The following is a 15762-nucleotide window of genomic DNA, read 5'->3' as shown; positions in this document are numbered from 1 at the left end:
TGTAAATTGCAGTGATGCAGTACATCCACACATGGCATTGCCTTCAGCTATTGCCGAGTCTATGGATTGTTGCATCTAACCAGCAATTCCAGGCACAGCTCCGTCGATCTTCTAAAGAGGTGTATAATGTCTATGGTATATTTACGCATGTTCAAATTTATGATTTTTCTTTTGTTTCCTTTGAAAGGTTTTTCCTGTATAAAAAGCTGCTATGCCCTCACACTTGCATATGCCATATGAAAAGGTTAACAACTCCCAACACACCCAATACCAGATAAACTGGCTGTAGTATAGACAAGCCTCTTGTGTTTTATTATAACAGTGGTCACCAACCCGTAGATTGCGATTGACTGGTCGATCCTGGAGACTCTCCCAGTCGATGACAACCTCCGGGCACTTAAAGGCCGGCAGTGCAGCGGGGCTGCTGCTAAGGCAGGCTCCCTGCCTGCCCCGGCCCCACGCCGCTCTCGGAAGGAGCCATCTCGCCCCTGTGGCCCCTGGTTAGGGGGCAGATGGGCATGTGGCTCTGTGTGCTGTTCCTCTCTGCAGGCATCGCCCCCGCAGCTCCCATTGGCTGGGAACAGGGAACTGCGGTTTCCCCCCCCCCCCAACAGGTGCCACAGGGGCACGTTGGCCCCTTCCGAGAGCGGCGTGGGGCCTTGGCAGGCAGGGATCCTGCCTTAGCCCCATTGCACCGCCGACTAGGAGCCGCTTGAGATAAGTGCTACATGGCGGGAGTCCACACCCCAACCCTCAGCCCCCTTCCAGAGCCAGCACCCCGTACCCTCTCCTGCACCCTGAACCTCCTCCTGCACCCCAAGCCCCAGCCCTGAGCCCCCTCCCAGAGCCAGCACCCCATGCCCCCTCCTGCATCCCAGCCCTGACCCCCCTTCTAGAGCCAGTACCCCATACTCCCTCCTGCATCCCAACACTGTGCCTGAGCCCTCTCTTGCACCCAAACTCCCTCCCAGAGCCAGCATCCCATACCTCCTCCTGCACCACAACACTCTGCCCCAGCCCTGAGCTCCTTCCCAGAGCCAACACCCCGTACCCCCTTCTGCACCCCAACACTCTGCCCCAGCCTGGGGCCCCCTGCACCTAAACTTCCTCCCAGAGCTTGCACCCCTCAGCCCCTCCTTTACCCCAAGACTCGCCCCAGCCCTGAGCCCCCTCCCAGAGACATCCACCCCATGTCCCCTCCTGTACCCTGAACCCACTTCTGCACCCTGAACCCTTGCCCCAGCCCTGACCCCCCCTCCTGGAGCCAGCACCCCGTACCTCCTCCTGCACCCCAACACTCTGCCCCAGCCTGGGGCCCCCTCCTGCACCTAAACTCCCTCCCAGAGCTTGCACCCCTCACCCCCTCCTGCACCCCAGGCTCAGCCTGGAGCCCCCTCCCACACTCTGAATCCCTCGGTCCCAGCCCAGAGCCCACATTCCCTCCCAACCCGCTGAAAGTGAGTGTGTGTGGGGGGGAGAGCAAGGGATGGAGGAGGGGGGATGGAGTGAGCAGGGCGGGGCTTCGGGGGAAGTGGAGGGGTAGATCCTGGGTTGCACTTAAATTCTAAAAGTGATCTTATGTGTAAAAAGGTTGGAGACCACTATATTATAGCTATCAGATATCTACAAAGATATAGATAACTAACTCCAGGTTCCCCAAGCAGCTCTTGGAATGGATATCTATACTTCTGAAGCCCCCTTCTACAGTTGGCCTAAGCAGAGCTGGATTCAGGCATAGGCACTGTAGGCCACAGCCTCTTATACCTAGGGCTCCAACTCCTGGAGTCCATTGATGAGACTAGAATCTCAACTTACATTAAAAAAAAAAAAAGTCAAGTTTTCTAACTCATATGGCTACAAAGAAAAGTTTGAAAATGTGATCAAAGTATAACTGATGCAGTGATATCTGCCTGATTCTGCAGACAGCCTGAAACTGTAGCTCTGCAAGGTGTGAACGACCTCATGCTTCCCTGGAATGTGTTAACTAGAAGGCCAGCTGTTTGGGGTGGGATGGGAGCCTCCAACACCATCCCAACAGAGGACTGTGTGTGTGGCAGGAGAAGGGAGCAGCAGGTTTGGCCTGCTCACCTCAGCAGATATACTGGGGGCGGAGGGAGGAGAGGGGGAAGCCTGCTACTACTCTTGCTGGTCTCTGTGAGAGGGAGATCTTCAGTGGGGTCAGTGGTAACTGGAAGCACTGGGGCAGAGGTAATGGTCCTTTTACGCAACTCCCTTCCTCACTCCATAGTTTTTTCTCCCTCTTGGCCCCACAGGCCCATCAGTGCCATGATTTGATTTGTGTCCTACAGATCCTTTCCTTAAAATAATTTAACATGCATTCTAGCTTAATGTACTCTTATTCTACCAGCTGTAGATACTTATTTTTCAGTAATATAATGCTAGTAATTTGTGAAAAGACTGATATTCTTTTTCCCTCTCTTGGACCTAATAATGTAGAAAAGTCTGAATACCATGTGAATACTGTATGTTTTATAACATGTTTTCTCTATCATCTGTAGATGTATCTGTTCGGGCAAGACAAGGACGGATGGAGACAACTAAAGAGAAGTTCCAAGAACTAAAACAAGAAAATTGGTCTCTAATCAATGCAAATCAGACTATGGCCCTACAACTTGAGGAACTAAAACAACAAATAAAGGAACTACAGTTAAAACTTAAGACACTGGAAAAAGAAAATAAAAAATGTAGAAAAGCTGCAGAGAGTTCACATAAGGAAGGTGGGATACAACTTTAGAGTATCTTTTATTGAAGGAGAACGATATCTTGCTTTATTTTCTAACTCACTCAAAACCTGTCCCCTCAATAATTGAGTCCCCACATGGGGTGACCTCAGCATATATCCAGACAGAAATAATTCTCCAAGGGTAACAGAATATAATCAGCTCTGTTCTTTAAATAGATTATGGAGTGCTATACAAGTCTTGGTCATAATTCGTCTAATAAAGCTTCAGGTGAATTTGATGTCTCAAAGTCCCACAAAAACTTCAACGCTGGAGTGGCACCTTGGAAGTCCCTTAGCAATGTATCAGAAGACATTAAGAAAGTCTTTTTTGAGTCTCTTGCATCTTTTTAGTCCACTAAATGGTGGGTTGGCTTTTTTTTTTTTTTTTTTTTTTTAAGTGTGTGAGAAATTCACTACAGTTGAGAATCCCTGCATCCCGAAGCAATATGGTAGCTCTACTCCTTGAGCTAAAGGAGAATCTGCAATATTTGGAAGCTGTATTAATGCTTTATATCTGTTTGCAGGCCTTTGGCTATTGAAGGAGAAGGCCAACAGAATATGTTGTTAAGTAAAATTAAGTCTAATACAATGTATTTCCACTAGCAGTCCCTCTCCCTTGTAACTTTAAATTAAGTAAATCATATTAGCACCTTGACAGTCCTTTTTTGTATTGGTGATTCAGCACTTTGGCCCAATTTTACTTCCATTGCAATCAGGAGTAAAATTCCCATTTAGTGGGATGGGAGCAAGATTGGACTCTTCTGCAGTGCTTTGCATGTTTCTTAAACACATAATCTATTGAAATTTTAATACTGATTTTGCAGTATGTAGTACAAATGGAGTTCCCCATCAGTAGAAAAACAGCATGTTTTCATTTTCTTTGTAGTCTTTTTGGTGCATAGGACTCCACTGAAATAAAGTCTCCTTTTGGGTAAGAGAAGGCATTCACTTCTATTACTTGAAACTAATGAAGCCATCCTCCACTATTTTTTAAAACAGGCACTGCATATTTCTTTTTTGTTCCACATCCATGTCATTTTTAGCATACAAGATATAGAAATATAGTTTGGAAATGTTTACATAGAATGCAGAAGTCAAAACCCACATTTGTCATACAATAATAGTTTATAAATTAAGTTATTTAAACTGTTTGATAGTAATAAGTATTAAATGTAGGAATGTTAATGTTTTTATGTGACCCTTAACTAACTAGTTATTACGCCACAGAACACATGAAATGGATCTTCCTTTTGTTTTTTCTTATTGTTTTTTGTGTGGTTAGTAATGTGTCAATAGAAGTTATTTATCCTGTAATTTTTCCATTCCTGATTAAGGAATTTTGACAACTAAGTTAATGTGCAGGTGTCATGTGTTTGTCAGACTGTTGTGATTTGCTTTTATTTTTTTTAAATATAGAGGAAGTTGCAGAATTGTTTTCATTGAGACAACAAGCTCAGGAACTGGTAGATGAAAATGATGGTTTGAAAATGACTGTCCATCGTTTGAATGTGGAATTGAGTCGCTATCAAACCAAATTCAGGCCGTTGTCCCAAGATGAGGTAATATTCCTGGTTACTGGTGCTTGTAAAGAAATATTTGGGGGTTTTGGTAGATTTTAAGGATCTGCATACCTATAGATTGCTTTAGTATCTAGGCAGCTAGCTGATACATCAATGTATATTTCATGTTTTTATGTTGTTTCCAGAAAAATAAGATATGATGTGACTATAGGACATTTATCTGACATTACTGTAATGAGAATACTCAGATATCAAAGTGAATTTTTTCCTGTGCACCGAAATACTGTATTATTTATCTACTTCATTTGTTCTATCATTTCAGAAACTGTATTGTATGCAGCCATCACTTAGGTACAATGGATTACTTTCCCCAATACATTGTACAATTCATGGAAAAAGGGGAACAATGCATTTTTATTTTTAGTATCTCCAATCTGTAATGTAGGGAGTGTATAAATCAGTTACTGAAAGCCTGATCCCACAAAACCTTGTGACTACTCCTTAAACATATAAGTAGACCAATTGACGTCAGACATTTGGCCCCAGTACTGCAATCAGATCCATGCCAGCAGCCCCTTGTGCAGAGCCTCACTGACTTCATTGGGACTCAGCACAGGTGTAAGGATCTGCCTGCACAGATAAGATTGCAGGATAGGGGGGCCTTAATTAGTAATGATAAGTGTATCACCAAGTTACCTACTGTAGGAAGAACAGGTTTAAAAAAAATCCCTGTTGAATTTTTGGCAGGGCCAGGGCCTGAACAGCTGGAGAGAAGTTTCAAAGGAAGCCAAGACTAAGCAAAAAATGTTTTCTCTTTATTTTTAGTTTATTTCTAGGCTTCAATTCAAACACTATTTCCTTCATCCATCTTAACAATTTGTAAACTCCAAACAGGCAGTATAAAACCAAACCAAACCAAACACTATGCCTCTCTTCCCTTCTCCTCCCAGACCTTCAGGCATTAGTGGGCTCAAGATCTCCTCAAGACTTAGGAGGATTTTGCTCTCTTCCTCCCTCTTAAGACCTAGTTCTCTGCAAGTAAGATGTTACTTTGGCACTACCACCTGCCCACTTTATTGCATGAGCTGTAGAAAGGATGGATTGGATGAGTAGAGATTCACATTTAAATTCCAGGTCAAATGTCATCTATTCTTTCTTTTGAAACATATAATGAACGTAAGATCTAAGTAGTTGCATAACCTGATTTACAAAGTAAATGCTGATACAAGAAGTCTTTTTGGCTGAAAAAAAAAAAAAAGTCTGCATTTAAAAAATATTATCCAATTTAACGACTCGACATGGTTAGCTACTCTGCTGTTCAATATACTTAATTTAAGGAAACAGTAAATTATATGCTTGCTGGCATTTCTTGTTCAGCTACTTCTCCTTTATCAACTAATCATAGCTATCCATCTTTTGCAAATGCTGTGAAAGCTCATTGAACTATGATTCAGACATCTATTCATTAAGCTTTTTACAGAAGAGGTAAAGGCCATTTTGCAGCAGAACCTCCTTGCTACCTGCTAATTCTTCTTGACAGTAAATCCTACATCTTAGCTCCCTAGAGATACTTACATCCTCCTTACTATTTCTCAACTAAGTCTTTTTTTTTTTAATTGATCATTCAAAGGATATGACTAGAATTCACTATGCTTTTAAGTTTTAATATATCTTAAAATGCATAATTTATAGCTGGTAGCAAAATCTTCAGAGTTTTTTGGTATTTGTGGTCTGAATTCAATGCTTTTGAAAGGAGGAAATAGCAAATAGATGAAAGTGGAAATAATAAGCTTTAAATATGAAGCTTCTGACAAATGTGTACCTTTTTTTTTTTTTTTTTTTTAAATGGTTGTTCAACATGTGGCCTTAACTGAGACTACTACAGGAATGAAAACTAATGCTAGCTGTGATGGTAGTTGTCATGATTTACAATGTCTTTCTGTAAGTCTATAAATACAATAATGTATTACCACTTTAAGCAGTACACAATATAACTAGGCAAACATTTAATTCCTCTTATTGCTTAGATATTTAGAAAAGTGAAAGACATTGACATGGTTAAATTAGATAATAGGTCTAATCATAAAGCCTTTTGAGAACCTTTGATTGGTGCTGAGCACCATGGAAAGACTTACAAATAATCAGAAGTAAATTACAACTATTTTTTGTAAATCACACAAGCAAGTGTTAACATGGGGTAACTGAACAAAGAGAAGTTTCACATTTATCCTTCTCAGCAGTTAGAGCACTAGCAAGGGACTCGGGAAGCCTGGGCACTTCCCTGCTCCACCACAGACTTCCTCTCTGAATATAGGCAAGTCACCCAGTTTCTCTGTGCCTCAATTCCCCATCTGTCAAAGGGGAAGAATATTACTGTCAGGATGCAGCCTGAATGTTTATGAAGGGGATGATACAACGGGGTTGCCTGCAATAGCAGGAGACTGGACTCAATGATCCAGGAGGTCCCTTACAGTTCTATGTCCTTATGTACCTCCTACCTTGTAAGGATAAATACATTAAAGATTGTGAGATGCTCAGTTACTGTGATAATGGGGGCTGTATAAATTTCACAGATACATCAAAATGACAACTTGATTTTATGCTTAATTGAAACTATGCGTGTGCTTCTGGTGGAAAATATACCCCTTTGCCTTCAGTAGAGATTTTTTAAATCCTTTTTTTATTAAAATAAACTCATGAAAGGAATGGTTTCCTCACCATGACCCATTTATGTTATGGTTCAAATAATCCTTCTTTTCACACCAAAATTTACCAGTATTCCTACATTCTATTTAGAGTTCCTTTTATAATACCATACTCTTCAGACTTATCTTAAATTCTCAGATTGATACAGATATTTATGAAAATTAAATTGAGAATTTACCAGTAAACTAGCCTGGATTAAATTATGCTTTACGTTATATCAATAAGAATAGAAAGTCTCAGTTTTGGTGAATCTGTAAGTACTATACATATTATCTACTTAGAAACATATGTCTGAGTATAAAGATTCCTATGAGTCATTTGGTTTACGAGTGGACAATGCTTGAGGAATCAAAAAGCAGAAACAGTTTAATTTGAATTCCAATTTTCTAAAATTATTTTAGAATATAAAAATTGGAGGTCTGCCAACGAAAGGGCCACCCCCTCCCTGGCTGGTAAGTAAATCAGTATCTTTACCTTTACTATATATTGGTTAATTGTTGTATTTAATCTTAGCTTTTTCTAAAATTTGTATACTTTCCAAATAAATTTGAAACAGAAATATTTAAATCTACAGAATATTGTTTGGATACTGTGCTGAGCTACTACATGCTAGCAGTTATGAGATGATGGGCATTTATTAATCTTTATACTATGATTTAAGATAGGGGGCAAAATTCAGCCCTGCATTAAACATGTACATCTGCTATTGAAGTTATTGTGAGTTATGGCCTTCATTCAAAAACACATTAGTGAGAAGTGGAAAAAATTGCTATTGTTTGATATTGTCCAGTATATAATGTAATTGCAGGAACTGTTGATTAACTGTATTTTTAAAATTATTTAAGAGCTACAAAAAAGCACAGCTCAAATGCTGACAAATGGCATATTTTATCCAGGTACTGTAGAGAGTATATCCTCCCTAAAGAAGAACTGCAAAATTTTATGAAAAACAATATTTAAAAAGTTGGTAATCTTAAAAGAGGAACAAAATACTTATACAGATTTTATAAAATATAATTATTTAATATTTAAAACAAAATGTCTCAATTTTCCAGCCAAATCCGAAATTCAAGATTCCCCTCCACCACTTCTATGTTTAGTCAAACACTTTAAACAATATCAAAAATGCAGGAAAAGTCCTTTCTCCAACTTCTTAGATGTATGGACCAGAATGCATTTATGCAGGTGCTTAATTTTAAACACATAAATAGCCTCTGACTTCAATCCTGAATTTAGAATTTGGCAGGATAGTGAAAAAGATGCTCTTAGTTTGTAGCCATAGCACCTTGGTGTGTGGTTTTGTCAGATCTCAAACTAAGCAGGATCAAACTTTACCAATACTTGGCTTAATAATGTCCCAGGAAAACGTGGACATTCTAGTTGGCCTATGAATGCTTGCATAATCCCTGCACCTTCACCTGCACAGTGTACCAAGAGCACAAGTAATTCAAGCAAGGTGAGTGCATTGGAGTTCACTCAGTGGGAATGTGCTAAAATGGACCACCCCCCTTCACAATCAGAACCATGGAGGACTTGCAGAGTGTGAGATCCGGTGTTTTTTAGGTAGCCAGGACAGGTTCAAGTTCACCAGTTGAGCAGTTCTCTCTCAGCTTTGGCTTTTCCTGCTTACAAAAATGCCTGTGAGAGCCAGAATTTAGCACACAGGCTGAACCTGCAGTGCTGAGCCATCTCCTGGGAGGTACTAAGCACTCACAATTCCTATTGAAGTTAATGGTGTTCTGAGTTTTGTGAATCAATGTACAGTATCTTTTATAGTTCTCATTATAAGGAATTCTATGAGCTAGTGGCTCCCTTGAACTCCCATTGAAATCACCTGCAGATGCAGTTAATGGGAGTTGAGAGCACACAACCATCATGTAAAATCAGGCCTTTATTTTCTGCTTATAAAAATTCATCTTTTCATCAATTTTTGCACTATCTATTGGCCTGTGTATTGTGCGGAGTTCTACATTTTCAGCGTATTCATTCATTTTACTTAAACTCTGGCTTGAATCTGACTACATTAAAAGTTAAATATGGAACTAAAGAAGGAACCTAAAATATTTATATGTTTTTGAATATATTTCCATGGATTAAAATACATTGGGTCTTTTCCTTCAGCTGGATATGAAATATTTGTCACCTCTCCTACTGGCATATGAAGACAGAATGCGAGAAAAGGAAGATTTAAATCTTGCACATGAGGCAAGTTGGCAAATAATTAAAAAAAATTAACAGTAAAGTGGAAATAAATAGGAACACATCACAAACTGTTGAAATCCTTAAAGGGATCTTGTCAAAGCTGTTGGAGGCCTAAAATTAGAACTAGCTTTGCTCTGATTTTTGGCTTGCATACACATTATGCCATCTGTTTTTTCTGCCTGCTTTCTCTGTTTTGTTTTTGTGAGCTGGCAGAGCATTGAGATGTACAAGAATTGTCCTTTCAGGGTGAAAACCAGAGTAAATAGACTTTGTGCGGAGGTCTCAACTGCAGTTTGGGAAGGAAAGAATTCACCTTTGCAACCAATAGGGAAGATTGTAAGATTGCATTGCAGCCCCTAGAGGTTTTAATAGTGACCACTGCCTTCTTCCACCCTCTCTGGTAGGGTTGCCAGGCGTCTGGTTTTCGACCAGAATGCCCGGTCGAAAAGGGACCCTGGCGGCTCCGGTCAGCTGCCGTTAAAAGTCCAGTTGGCTGCATCAGCCGGCTCCATGTGGCTCCTGGAAGCGGCTGGCATATCCCTCCAACTTCTAGGTGCAAGGGCGGCCAGGGGGGCTCCGTGCGCTGCCCTTACCTGCAGCACAGGTGCCACCCCGAGCGATGGCTCTACAGTTCCCATTGGCCAGGAACAGCAGCCAATGGGAGCTGCGGGGGCAGTGCCTGTGGACGGCGGCAGCACACAGAGCCCCCTGGCTGCCCCTGCGCCTAGGGACTGGAGGGACATGCCAGCTGCTTCCGGGAGCCGCTTGAGTTAAGCATTGCCTGGAGCCCGCACCCCAAACACCCCCTTCTGCATCTCAACCCCTGCCCCAGCCCTGAGCCCCCTCCCACACCCAAACTCCCTCCCAGAGCCCGCACCCTCACCCTAGCCCTGAGTTCCCTCCCATACTCTGAACCCCTCAGCCCCAGCCCGGAGCCCCTTCCTGCACCCCAAACCCCTCATCCCCTCACACCCCCTGCCCCAGCCCAGAGCCTCCTCCCACATCCTGAACCCCTCATTTCTTGTCCCACCCTGAAGCCTGTACCCCCACCCCCTACCCCAACCCGGTGCCCCTGCCCACACTCCAAACCCTTCGGCCCAGCCCAGAGTCCCCTCCTGCACTCCCAGCTGGAGCCCTCACCTCCTCCTGCACTCCAGCCTCCTGCCCCAGCCCAGTGAAAATGAGTGAGTGAGAGCGACCAACGGAGGCAGGGGGGATGGAGTGAGCAGGGGTGTGGCCTTGGAGAAAGGGTGGGGTAGGGGTGGGGCAAGGTTGTTCACTTTTCTGCAATCAAAGTTGGCAACCCTACTCTCAGGGAGAATTCTTGGCCACTGAATCTATTGAAAACAGCACAGAACCAACCTCTGCAATGGACACAAGTTGCAAAGCTTTCCTGTGCATCTGCTGTGTTCATTCCTTTCTACAACGAGATATTTTGGGCCAATTGCAAGGAAATAAATTTCAGCCTCAGAGCAAAAGTCTTGTATCTTTCAATATTCTTCTTCCTCACAAGGATGAACAGAAGACACCTAGGGCTCTGTTTTTGTAAGTTCACCATAATATATTTCCATAATCAAGTATACTGAAAATTAGTAGCATCATCTGGTAACTCCAATAAACCTCCATTATTTGGGAGGTTGTAATTTGGCTGTATCATAGGACATGAAGCCAAAACCTCTCTCTCAGTGGTGTTTTTTTTTTTTTTAAATACAGAAAATGCATATATTTTTTACCAAATTATATTTAAATCAGTTAAGTAATTTTCAATGTAGGTATGGGTATGCTTCCTTCAGCAGCACTGACACTAACAAACTGAGTTAAAGATGGGCAGTCAAGTAAACTTACTATTCTTACATGCATGATATAAATACACTCAGATATAAGTTAATAAAAATATTTCTTATAGCATGAGGCTGAAGCAAAATATGTATGTTTTGATATTTTTATGTGAATTTATTTGTATTTCAGGAGGACATGAAGAAGTTTAGGATACGAGTTGAAGAATTGGTGAAGGAGAATGAACAACTGCACCAGCAATTAAATAAAAATAGTTCTGTTACCCTGAAGGAATGGCAAGTGGATTTTGTTTGTATTTATTAGAAATTAGTGAAAAAGTACTCTTATTATACTACTCTTATACAAACAGACTTTTAAGAGCATATAAACACGACAGGTGAAATCCTGGCTCCATGTAAGTCAATGGGAGTTTGATTTTGAAATGTAGTCCCTTAATGTCAAATACTCAATACCAGTAGGAAAGATTTTGTACATTTGATACACGTTTGTTAAGATCTGTCCAATGTACAAATCTTCATGATATCTGTGATTTTTCTAGGACAATATTTTCAGTCTCTTTGATTTAATTTGAAGTAAACTTCATATCCCAAAAGAGAAGAGAGTCAGTGTACACTGTACACTAACCATTTCTCTATAAAACTCTCTTTCAAATGTTTTAATTAATCAGTTAATTTACTAATCTTAAAATCAAGTAAAGTAAGTTTTATTCAAAAATTATTCAACTTTACCAGAATTGACTATTTCTGATACACTGCTTCTGTCCTCATTCATTACAAATGCTCCCCACCTGTGGAATTTGGAGGCCATCCAGCATGGTTGCTGGATGTTCCACAACTAAGCTCTGCCCTTCAGCTGAGGCCACCCAGATTTTCTGCCTTTGGTAGTAGAACAAGTTTGCGATTCAGTTTCTTCCAACCATTTTGTTTTAAAACCTTTTATTTTGTTTTGTGCAGTAGCAATTTATATTCCCCCTCCCCCCCGCCTCAGATTGGGTAAATAGCAACATACATCTGAAGAAGTGAGGTTCTTACCCACGAAAGCTTATGCTCCCAATACTTCTGTTAGTCTTAAAGGTGCCACAGGACCCTCTGTTGCTTTTTACAGATTCAGACTAACACGGCTACCCCTCTGATACATAGCAACATACATGACGATTATAACCACTTGGATCTGCTGCTTCAGCACCTACTTGCTGGACTCCTCTGCTCCCACTCAGGCATGCATGTCAGAACTGTCCTACAAACACCTGGCTTAAATCCAAGTGGTATTCCCTGTGTGAGGCAGCATTTACAGGCTTTACAGAGGATCACTTGTGCCCTTCCTGTACCCAGCTAGCTGACCCTCATATTGCACATTGCCAGGGTATGGTGCTCAGAGGCAGACTGGCATGTCAGTTCCCCACTGCTCCAAGGAACTGGGACTCCAATGCAAACAAGCCTGTTCAGGAGCTTCTGAGCTTTTGGTAAAAGAGTCTAAGAATGAGGAAAAAGTTATCTGGACAACTCAGGGGGTAAGTCTCACAACAGGTCTGGAATGGAATGGGAATCCTGGAAAGGATCCAGAGTCTCTTTCCTGTCCCCTCCTCCAGAAACCAAAGTGGGTCCTCCACTCCCTAGGGGAAGAAGCAGGACTCCTCCACAGCTCCTCTTCCTCCCACTGGAAATTGGGGGGTTCTCAGGATTCTGGGATTTGCAAGACTTCCCCTTGAGTGAGTCTGGGTCCCAAAAAGGAAAAAAACAAATGTGTCCTTTGCAAGGCAGCAATTAATATTGTTAACGAATAAGTGGGGTGAAAATTAGGGGTTAAATCTCTTCTCCCCATCAGGGAGTATTTGCTGTGGCTTTTGACTCCATTAACAGAGAGACTCTGTAGAAGGCACTCAAGTGATATGGTTTTATCAGCAAGTTGATTCAAATACTGCAGAGTCTGTATGGCAGTATGTGTTAGTGGCTGATTTTCAATGAAAACTGGAGTCAAGCAGGGATATGTACTCAGTCCAGTACTTTTTGCTCTATATTTAGAAAAACATTTTGTCTAACTCCCTTAGTAACATTGGCGGAGGCCGCAAAATATTGGGGGCAAATTATCAATCACCTTGACTTTGCAGACAATATAGTGATAATGCCTATGGAGGAATACAGCCAAGAAGCAGCAATTAACCTGTATATAACAGCCAGAGAATGGGGATTAAACACGAGTGAACAAACTATCAAACTAATGGTAACATCAAGAAACAGGCTAAACTAGACATTATGGTGTAGACATTAAACAAGTAGACAGTTTCTGCTAGTTGGGTTCCATCATAACCTATGACAACTGCTATGAAGATGAATGACATCAACAAGCGGATAGCTACTTCCAGCAGAATGTTTGCATGCCTGAATAAAAATGTTTGTAACCTTAAATGCGTATCTAGAAAAGCTAAAGAGTACAAGGAGAGAGAAGCAGTGGACATCCAAGGAGACAGTGGTATAATATGGTATATAAAACCATCCAGTCAGCACCCCAACAAGCTCAAATTGTGGCTCAACACAGATATGGATGGAATCTACTCATCATCAGCCCTACTGAACCTTGGTGCTGCGAGAAAAGAGATGATGATCTATACAAGAACCACACTGCTTTTATCATGAGGGAAAGAATATTCTTATAGCTCTAGAAACCTCTCTGTTTAAAGTAAGTTCTCTCTTTCTACAATTCTTGGAATCTCATCATTTTGTTGTAACCCTTGGAAGGTTGTGGCATAAAATGGGCATTCCTAGAACTGTAAAATGGAGTACATATGCCAACTGTACCCTGTTCATCTCATTTTATCCAAAATGCCAAGGCCTTAAGTCTCAAAGTTGCTACAGGCAAGATGTGGAGAATGTATGAGCCTCATCTGAAAAACGTTGCAAAGTAAGTTTCCATTCCTTTGCAGATTCATCCTTTTGTAGGAAGTTGCTACTGGGTTGGTTCCCACATAACTCCTTAATTTATGAAGTTCTTGCTTTCTATGGTGGCGGGGGGAGAGGGGTGGGAACGACTTCCATTCCTGCCTGTAATTCTACTATAAAACTCTACTTATTCTTTCTCTCCCTGCTTCTAGGATTTCTTGCTTGCTACTTCCCTTTAGTAATGAATGAGGAAAGAAACTGTGCAACAAAATGAGAAATTTCTTACCTGGTAATTTTTTTTTCCCTGTTAGCAGCTCTCTCTGAATTCAACCCACCCTACTAGTCTGGTAAATGACCAGAATATAAATTGTCTCTAAAGGGAGACATAGACATATATTGTCTTAAGGCTAATTTAATACATTATATCAAGTTTTCTTAATGCTAATAATTAGTTGGAGTGTTTTTACCGCTGTGGAAGAACTCTTCTGGTGGCCTGAGATGAAGGGCAGAGCTTAGTCCTAGAACCACCAGTAATAACATTGGACCACCTCCGAATTCCACAGGTGGGGGGCACTAGCCCATTAGTAGGGACTTCAGAAATGTAGGGACTTTAGAAATCTCAAGGGATGGCTGCTTATGATCCCTTCCCCAAATTTCAGAAGTCTTTGGGGAAAAACTGCTAGCAACATAATCCCACCTTCATATGAGTAGCAAGATATTGGGGAGAGGGAGGCAATTTTTATTATATGATTTCCCCACCAGATTTAGAATAATTTTGTCCACCATTGGTCCAATTTGCCAACCGGAACTGTAGGAATCTTCAGGACAGCTATGATCATTGGTGCATTCTTGTGTGGTCAGACCCCAGCTTCATATTTTAAGGTCAAATGACTAGTGGCCACCAGGATGTGTTTGGGGCATCCACAAGCAACCTAATCCAAACATGTTGCAATTAAATTCATGAACACTCACACTACATTTATATGATATAGACAGACAAGAATGGGAGTATAGAATATATCTACACTGCAGTCAGAAGTGTGACTGCCACGTGTGTAGACATATCCGACCTAGCTTTGATTATCTATCTATCTCAAATAACAATAGCATTGAAGCTGCAGCAGCACTGTCTAGCCGCTTGATTACATACCCAGGTCCTGTGTGGCCTTCTATAGCCTGTGATGCTGCGTACTCATAGTCTTTTTGACATAGTCATTTTGCACACTCTACTCGTGTATTGTAACAGACAATATTATCAAGCTGTACATACTGCAACACTCTATATATGATAAGGCTACATTTTTCTTGTTTTGGTCACATCTATAAACTTTTGTTAATATTGATATCATTGATAACTGTTAGCCCTATATCTTATGACTGGGTAAAGTTTAGCTAATTGATTTGGTGGTTTTGTATGATATCAGGTGGTCACAAACAAATGAACTGCATCTTATTTGTCTTCAAAGTGTCCACATTTCTTATATTTCTGCTTGCATCCTGGACAATACTTCTCTACTTTTCCGGCTATCACATCAGAACACAAATAGTTCCTTAGACTTTTCCTAACAGCAAAAAGACTTGTATTTGCTTCCTAGAAGGCTATATTAATGCCTAGTATAGAGCAAAGGATCAGTTGTATGCTAGAGGTAGCTAAGATTAAAAGGCTCTCTTTTCCAAGTCCCATAAATAGCATTTATATGACTAGCACTGGCAACTATTTCTAGATCTATAAGCTGTGAACTGATGACTTAGCAAGTCTTAAGATATATTTTATGTGATCCAGTATTAAGCATTTGGCTATCCTCTCCTTCATGCACTTGGCACAAAGGAGAGCCATCTGGCTTTAATTCAAATATACATTATCACAGTTCAGGGCAACTGCACCTTTATACCCACTCTGTGGTCCCTCAAGGGCACC

General features: G+C 41.2%; 1 protein-coding gene across 2 annotated transcripts in view; it reads left to right on the top strand.

Moving 5' to 3' along the window:
* The window catches only part of CEP89 (centrosomal protein 89), a 98364-nt gene that overhangs the window by 35653 nt on the left and 46949 nt on the right, over window positions 1-15762 (top strand). For both annotated transcript variants that reach the window (XM_026652755.1, XM_026652756.1), the window contains 5 exons: window positions 2520-2738; window positions 4160-4302; window positions 7371-7421; window positions 9091-9174; window positions 11140-11243. In XM_026652755.1, coding sequence (XP_026508540.1) covers window positions 2520-2738; window positions 4160-4302; window positions 7371-7421; window positions 9091-9174; window positions 11140-11243 — 601 coding nt within the window. The remainder of the gene's footprint in view (window positions 1-2519; window positions 2739-4159; window positions 4303-7370; window positions 7422-9090; window positions 9175-11139; window positions 11244-15762) is intronic.

This window comes from Terrapene carolina, unplaced genomic scaffold, assembly GCF_002925995.2.
Source record: "Terrapene carolina triunguis isolate 2854851 unplaced genomic scaffold, T_m_triunguis-2.0 Scaffold130, whole genome shotgun sequence".
Classification (NCBI taxonomy): Eukaryota; Metazoa; Chordata; order Testudines; family Emydidae; genus Terrapene; species Terrapene triunguis.
This window is presented reverse-complemented; position numbering and strand designations above follow the sequence as displayed.